The 8849-nt window shown below is 42.4% G+C and overlaps 1 protein-coding gene across 1 annotated transcript in view; it reads right to left on the reverse strand.

Moving 5' to 3' along the window:
* Positions 1-2871: 2871 nt before the first annotated feature.
* The window catches only part of ASIP (agouti signaling protein), a 17164-nt gene continuing 11186 nt past the window's right edge, over positions 2872-8849 (reverse strand). Inside the window, exons 3-4 of the mRNA XM_018572765.1 lie at positions 6067-6128; positions 2872-3042 (exon numbers count right to left, since the gene is read on the reverse strand). Coding sequence (XP_018428267.1) covers positions 2872-3042; positions 6067-6128 — 233 coding nt within the window. The remainder of the gene's footprint in view (positions 3043-6066; positions 6129-8849) is intronic.

Genomic DNA, 8849 nt, shown 5'->3' on the forward strand with positions numbered 1-8849 from the left:
GATTGACCCTAGGATTACGTTGGTGGATCCATTTAAAAAAAAAAATAAAAGACTTGTCAAAAACATGTATTTGTTTTTTTTTTTCAATTAAAAGATTTTTTCTAAAGTTTTTCTTTACAATTTATTTTAACCCTTTAGTGAATGGGTAGTGGTACAAGTACCCCTTACTCATTCACAAGGGGGGGGAGGGGGCTCATCTGGGATAAAGTTCTAACTCGAACCGAACTCGGGTGAGTTTGGCCCATCACTAGTTTTCAAGTACATATTACTGGTATGACAGATCTTAGCTGTCACTTTCCTGTAAAATCTAGTATTACAGCATAATAATGACATAAAATGATTTAGGGGTTATTCACGAAGGACCCGAAGGATCCAGCCGTAGCTTCGGCTGATCCTTCAGCTTTCTTCGGCCGCCAAAAAAGTCAAGTATTCTCACTATTTGCTATCATCAACCAAGCCCTGATGAAGGGGGTTATTGAGCCCCCGAAATGCATTGACTTTCTCATGTGACATTTACCAAGTGAAATAAAGATTTACTGGATTTACAGTATAGTGTACGTGTGGTGCTCTCACTTTCTCCACACTTTTTACCAGAAAGGGAGGAATAATGACTTTAGATTGCATTGAACTAGCAGATTCAACATCAGTACACGTTACTTTAGAACTTAAACTAGAACTTAAATAGGAGCATTGAAATAGGAGATTCGGTACATGCTAACAGCTAACTGCGGTGTATGTAATTTCTGTTATAAAACCTGTCTCCTTCAGGTTAAAAGTCATTTATTTCTAGGGATGAGCTTTGGGTTTGAGTTGACTATGAGTTTTACTTGAACCCAAGTTGTTTGCAGTTGGAGAATATGGTGAACGATTCCAATCCGTCAGTGTCATAGCGATCAATCACCTATTATGCACTTTCTGGCCTCTGAACTGTGGTCAGTTGGCTTTAAAGGCCAATCATGGTGGTTTTCTTATTTGTCAGGCTCCTCCTTATAGGTGTCAGGGTTCCCTACAGTCTTTGTTCAGCGTGTGTTAGAGGAGACAGGGAGTTGTTAGGCACAGATCACAGCTTGCAGGGAAAGTTGGAAAATAGCATGGAACGTTGCATAAGTTCTGGGCTGCTTGGGGGGACTGGTGATTTCAAAGAGTCACCTCCTGTGGCCATTGAGTAAAAGGGGGAGAGGTGACCATGCTGTTACTGTCATGAAGGTGCAGGACACAGTGTAGCACCACCAGCTTCAGCACTGAGCTCCATCCAGCATTCTTCACAGCCTTCAATAAAATTGTCCAGTGTGCTGTGAAGATAAATATACTGTTCCTGCCCATGCTTGCTGGACCATGTGTCTGTGGTCATGTAGACCTTGCTGCTGACAGCGGGGTCCAGAGAAATTTGGCATTGCACATACTGGTGGAGGGCAGGGTATCTGCCACTGTGGTGCAGCTCAGGCTATAAACATACAGAAGGGAACCAACTCAACCAGATGGAATGGAAGCAGGTGTAAAGTCAGCAGTTTTGCGAAGCTGGCATTGAGACCCTGGGCATTGGGATGAGTAGGGGATATGGTTTCTTCTGCTCCAACAGCTGGAGAAAAGACACCTGGTCAAAGATGTTGCTGGGGGTGTGGGTTAGGAGATTTACAGTGAGGTTCAAGCCTATGCCTGCCCCTACTCAACATGACCCTATGCTGACACATTTCCCTGCTTGATTTGCTATAAATTAAGCCTCTCAAACCCTTTGCCAGACTTGTAAAAAAGGCAGGATATGCAACCTATGCTGCTAAACTAGTTCACAGCTTATATAAGGGGGAGCACTTTGGCATTTTTACTTTGGGAGCTTAAGGACCTTGACCTAACTCTGAGTGTGGATATTTTGGTACCCAAATGGCTGGTACTTTAACTACAGCTAACACACTGCAGGCAGAGGCTGCAGATCACGACAGTCCTGTAGAAAGCAGAAAACTCTTTCAATTGCTGCCTATTCAAGTGCTCAGATACTGTCCTGATTATTTCTATCCTGACAATTCCTACCAAAGACATGCCTGGAAATTAATGTTTTGAATATAATTGGACAAAGGGTGAAGTGTTTTGGTTTTGTGAGCCACTCGATCACGATGATTGAGTGGCATGATTGAGTGGCATGAGAGAGCGGTGGTCGGGGTAGAGATCAGAGCCGCTGCCATCCTGTCAGTTTCAGGATGACAGCGGCTGTGTGCATGGTCGAGCAGAGGATCGGTAAATATCAGTGACATTCACCGATCCTCTGTGTGAAGGACAAACACTGTGGAGTGATCTCTGATCACTCTAATGTTTGTAAATAACTGGGGACACATAGTACTACGTGTCCCCAGTTATGAATGAACAGGATGTGATTTACTAACTCACACACTTGGCCAATGTATATATACCAAACTAGATGGAAAAATGGTCATATAAAGCAGACCTTGCATTTAAATTGCAAGCGCCTCTTATTTAGGCATCTTCCCCATCCTAAAATACTGCATAAATATGGAGAAAAACATCAATATACTTACTTTACTTAAGCGCCTCTGGCACAAGCGAGGGTGACATCAGCATCCTTTGGGCAATATTGCAGGGAATACTGAGTAGCCCAAATCTTGCACTAAGATGCTACTGCACTGTCCCCAGGATATCACCCAAACGTTGCTGACATCTTAAATGACATACTTGTCATTCAGATTTGGGCATAAATGAACCATAATTAACTTTGTGGGGATATTTCTGCTTGTTTTGATAATGAATACTGAAATAATGCTACAACAATGGTGATAGAATTTGCACAAAAATATTGCTGGGTGTCTTATTTTACCAAGGAGTACTGTTCATAGTGTTCCAGTGTGTGCATAAGATGTTCTATCAGCAGTACGGGTAGCCCATTTTGTAGTAGCAGACCAGCTGGAAGAGGTGGCAGTAACAGATTGCGCAGGGCTCACAACAAGGTGGTGCAGGAGATTTACAGCTAGACTGAAGCGGTACACAATTTGAAGGTGGGGGTGGGTGTTTCTTCTTTTTGGGAACAGCTTTCCGCTGCAAGACAAAGAATATTATCAACATTAGAACAAATTCTAGCCATTAAAGTATAGCTATAACAAAACCTTTTTTTTAGGTTTGGATAGAGTGCTGATTGTTTAAAACCCCTGTCAGTTTTTTTTTTCCTGCCCATTGTGTCCCATTGGGGCGATGTCCCTTTACTCACTATCCCAGAAACACAATGGGAATTGAGAGGAAATCCCTCTAAAGTGAGGGGAAGTTCCCTCTTAGACAGCTGTCACCGGAACAGGTGCCACCATTGCAACATTTTTTAAACAACTATTAAACTTTGGATTCCCCACCACTTTTTTTTCCCAATGACAAAAGTCACCAAAAGGAGAAGGTGAATATCCCCAGCATGGAAACAACATTGAAATGGGTTGCAATCCTATATAATACCTATAGATACATTTTAACTGAAAGAACATATGATACAAATGATGTATGCAGGTTACCATTGCTGACCTATTAAAAATTCTTGTTGCCTGGCTGACATGTTGATCCTTTGGCTTCATTGATCCTGACTAGTGCTGGGCCGAATAGGCCCGAGTTCGGTTCCTATTCGAAGATTCGAACGTCCGAAAAGTTTGAATTCAAACTCGAACTCAATGCAAGTCAATGGGTGTAGAACTTTTAGAAAAGATTGTCCCCTTTAAGAGGGCTTATATGCAAGTAATTGGCCATAAAAAGTGTATGGGGGTCCGGGTACTGCGCTAGGGGACAGGAATCAATGGAAAAAAAAAAACAACAAAAAAAGTTTTTAAAGGAGCAGTGATTTTTACATCACTTAAAGAATAAGAATAAAAATGAAAAATTCCTTCAAATATCGTGCCTGGCGGGTCCCCATAAACTGCCTGTGATGTGGCAGATCTGTACGATGTATAGAACTCTGATATAGAACGCTGTATACAACTCTGATATAGAACGCTGTATACAACTCTGATATAGAACGCCGTATACAACTCTGATATAGAACGGTGTTTACAACTCTGATATAGAATGCTGTATACAACTCTGATGTAGAACGCTGTATACAACTCTGGTATAGAGCACTGTATACAATTAAGATATAGAATGCTGTATACAACTCTGATATAGAACGCTGTATACAACTCTGATATAGAACGCCGTATACAACTCTGATATAGAACGGTGTTTACAACTCTGATATAGAATGCTGTATACAACTCTGATGTAGAACGCTGTATACAACTCTGGTATAGAGCACTGTATACAATTAAGATATAGAATGCTGTATACAACTCTGATATAGAACGCTGTATACAACTCTGATATAGAACTCTGATATAAAACGCTGTATACAACTCTGATATAGAACTCTGCTACAGAACTCTGCTATAGAACTCTGCTACAAACCTCTGCTATCGATTCTCTCTCTTTTAACTCCTGCAACACACTACGTAAGGCTGCGGGGTAAGCCTCTACCTAATTAGAGCTTCGGAAGGTGCATTGCCTTGTGGGATGTTGTGCGGTCGAAAAGACAGCGAACATCCCACAAAATGCTTGCGTTCGGTGAGCGCTCGAACTAGCGATGTTCAAGTCAAACTCATGTTCGACTCGAACATACAGCTCATCCCTAATCCTGACCAGCCATGCAGTAAGTAAAGTTGTAAATAAAGCATATCTCCAGGCTAATATATAAATTAACATGGTTTAAGAACAATACAATACATGTTTAATGATACTAGCTCTTTATTTTACTTGCATTTGCATCCATATAAAATGACTTGTCTATCCTGTCAGTTCCTTGCCATTCACAGGATTTTCAGCAGCGTGCCACAACATTTGCTATAGCTACAGCTTTGCTTACATGGCTCAATTCCAGCAGCATTTACTTACTTTTCCTATAGTCCCTCACTGCCCCTTTCAGCATCAGGGGCCAAAGAAATACCTTTTTAATTATGGAGCAGCTTGTGACTATCAGCATGTGACTAACTCCATGTAACAGCGGCTGGCAAATAAGCACTGTCACATGGTTTGTATAGCTAGGGTTGCCACCTTTTCTTCAAGTGAAACCCGAACACTCTAGCGCCACGTCGGTTAAATTTTATTTTTTGAGAATATAGAGGAGAGAGCGAGGAGAGGCAGCCAGGAGAAAGAGCAAGAAGAGACAGCTAGGGGATAGAGTAAGGAGACTCGCTATAGAGGACTACAAATCCCAGCAATACATTATACAGCAATACAAAATATGAGAAAAAAGCACAGTGGATGGCTTTCCTAATGCAGACGGGTTTATTCAGATTAAAAACAATAGATGAGAAATATACTCACAAGGATAAAATGAAATAAAGCTTTGTATAACAATACATGGACCAAGCAGTAAGCAGATAACAGCTGCACAGACTATGTGCACTCTCAGGTGGGCTATAAGCACTCTCAGATGGATGTGTAGGGTCTCCGAGGGGCTAGGCAGACTCTAAGGTGGGCTATGCGGGCTCTCAGATTGCTGTGTGAGGTCTCAGGTGGGCCATGCAGGCTCTCACATGGCGGTGTGGGATCTCAGGTGGTCTATGCGGGCTCTCAGATGGCTGTGTCAGCTGGCCTGGCACCTAGACACAAGACTCAAAAACCGGACTGTCCGGGTGAATCCCGGACAGGTGGCAACCCTATCTATAGCCCCCGTGTAAGCTTTAAATCTGATGACAAATAGCTTACATAAAACGTTTACTCCTGGGAGCAAAAGAAAGGTAAGTATATATTGCTGGGGTTGGCTAAACTAAAGTAAACCTGTTGTATAGGCAATCACGGGTTCACTTTAAAATCACACGGCACTCCTTGTGTGACCTAATGCACATCTAGAAAAATGTCCAGACTTAATCTACTGAATGAATCAGCATCATGTTTTTTTGTGCTACATTTTATTACTCTGTATTCATCATGTTATATTATGGAGGAATTTGGGACAGATTGTATTAAAAAAATAATAGATTAGTCATTTATGTGGATTTAATAAAGGAAGAGAGTCATTTTATTAAGCTTTTGGAATATGCAAGCAATTACCTTGGCCAGTTTATTTCTTTCTGCATCCACCCTGCTCACTCTTCGAGACGACTTTGTTAAATCTGTGGGATAGGAAGAAAGAGGGAACTGTCATGTTGGCCATAAAAACACCCTCTCTTTCCTACCCTAATAGCTATTTTCGAGGATGCCCTAATGTAGGTGACGTTATGCACATTTGGTGAACCTGCTCTTTTGTAGCCCGCTTTGGTCCAAAATTCATAGACTCCTTTATACTATCTCCCACATATCAATACCAAAAGATCCTTGGCAGGCTTTACTACACTACAGAATACCGCAACCTAATTAGTCGCAATGGTAATTGGCAAATTATATTTTGCTTGCAGCCAAACAGACTATAGGTTATTCATGGAAAAAACAGGCCATTCCCTACGCTGAATTCAATCAACGTATGTGTAGCGCCCTCTAAAATGTCGCTATTCAATTTAGAGATACCTGGACTGTAACCAGTCTAGATACTGATTATACAGAGCTCTGCATTCTATAGGTGTCCCTGAATCTGCTGGATTGATTGCTCCTCCTGTTGCTGAGGAAAAGGGAGCCTTAGCATACAGTGAGGGAGGATCCATCCTCAGATTATGACTATGCAACTGACCCTAGCCAATCCCTGAGTAGGATGACTCAGAGGCATGGTTAAGGGCAGGTAATAAAAGGTCTGGGGACACTGTGCAGAGGTCTCTTCCCCCTAGGGGCCTCGCCCTAGGAGGTCTGTGTGATGCAGCAAATGGCCTGGGCCTCAGCACATGGCAGGTGCTGAGGGGCCTGGAGGCCTAGGATACACCGATGCTTTGCTGGGCCCATACACTTGGCAGGTGATGGGTGCCTTGTTCTAAGAAGATACTACCACTAACCTGGAGTGCTCCTTGGCAGTTGCAGATGCTGAGGGCACAGAGATTCCAGATCATGAAGAGGAAAATACCTGATGGAAGCTGGGTCGGAGGGAGAGTCTGCTTGTTGAAGACTACCGCAGAGGAGCTGGTGCGAGCGTCCGTCTGGGACCCACAAGGGAGATCCCTCACCCTATTCCAGGTATTCGTTCGAGTAGAAGCCAGGGGTCCTTACCTAAGTCCAGAGATAGCTAACCTTCTCCATATAAGTTACTGGATCATCCTGGCTGTTGCAGTATTACTACTACTATCGGTCCTTGGTACTAGGTCACAGTGATATCGGCCTTAGCTGTTGCTAAGGGAGAAAGCTGTCCTCTGAAGAATCCAAGGGCATCCTACAGACCCTAAACCCTCTCTCTCCTGTTGAGCTTACAAATAAATACCCCAAAAAGACCCTAAGACTTGAGCCATTCTGTCCATGAGTGTCGGTGTGCTGTTGCTGATCAAAGGGGACCGGTAGCTGGAACCAACAGGTAGGAGAACCCATTTCATACTCAGCGGCTCCTTCGGGGGTGAGTGCTACATATGCAAGGGTTTTTCATGAATGAACACCTCTCTAGTATTCTCACTTATACTGGTAATACATTTCGTAAGATATGAGACCCGTGGTCTTCTGTTTTTGTTTCAACCTGGGACCTTGTGACACCTAGGGGTTGATTTACTAACCTTATAAACACACCACGAACGTGTATACACCTCTGCAGTGTGTTCCCTCCCAGCATGATCTATGGGTGGAATCTAAACACCTTTGTAATGTGTACACACCCAGCAGGTGTGTTGTGCAAAGCCCTGAATGAATTCCAAGGTGATGTTGGGTAAATTAGCTCTATGTTGTGTTGCTTGCGTTGATGAATGCAAGGAATGTAAATGCATGAGCTAACCATTTTTGTCTAAACTGTGAAGCAGCATTATATATGCATCATGTGCATGATTTTTCCATATATGGCATTAGTGGAAATATGCTTTTAGAGACTTTTTGGTTGATAAATACGTTTTGCTGTGTGAAAATCACACACACCTGGTGTGTGTGTGTGTTTAGGTTAGTAAATCACCCCCCCTGTCCTCATTCAGTAACCGGTATCTTGGAGCACCCAGGTGGCAGTCACCAACGCTTCCTTCTCTTCTTCCCTCTCTCTTCTCTAACCTTCGTTCCTGCTACTCCTTTATTCTCTATCTCCTCTACTTTTTTCTCTTACTTTTCTCCCCCCTCTCTGATAGATCTACTGCTTCAAATTTGGTTTTGCCCCCCCTAAGTTCTATCATATCTGTTCTACAGTGAACTGCTTGCTTCCCTGTCCCTTCTTCCCTTCCCTTCCCTTTCCACTTATACCCCTTTATGATGTTGTTTATTGTCTAACATCTAGGTGACACACTGATTTAGCTAATTGTTGCAATTTGTGTATTTTATACTCAGAAAAATGTAATAAAACATATTGAAATGGAAAAAACAAAACAAAACCCCCCTCTCTTTTTTTTTTTTTTTGCAAAACCCCACATGCTCACATTGTACATGTGTGTGTTAGTATTTGTTTGTAAGACAGTCCTAAATGTGGGACTGTGGATGTAATTGGGACTGTAATCTACTGGTCATAACATTCCCTAAAAGGCCTATAGACTGTTTTCCTTGTTGGCTATGTGTTTAGATGAAGCACCAAGATCTTGAGAAATGTTTCTATACAGCATTTGCATGTCATGAGCATTTGGCAGGGCAGTGTGCTTATATCTTCTGATAAGCCTCTCTTTATAATGTCTTTTATGGCTTCTGGGTTTTGGTGACCTAGTCGTCTGTGCCGTAGATGGATACATTTGTTGTGTGAATTATGAGTGGCTAAACAAATTGCAAACGCACTCATCAATTTGTTACCAGCTTTACAGCAA

This window comes from Nanorana parkeri, unplaced genomic scaffold, assembly GCF_000935625.1.
Source record: "Nanorana parkeri isolate BGI_ZX_2015 unplaced genomic scaffold, ASM93562v1 scaffold2125, whole genome shotgun sequence".
NCBI classification, from domain to species: domain Eukaryota; kingdom Metazoa; phylum Chordata; class Amphibia; order Anura; family Dicroglossidae; genus Nanorana; species Nanorana parkeri.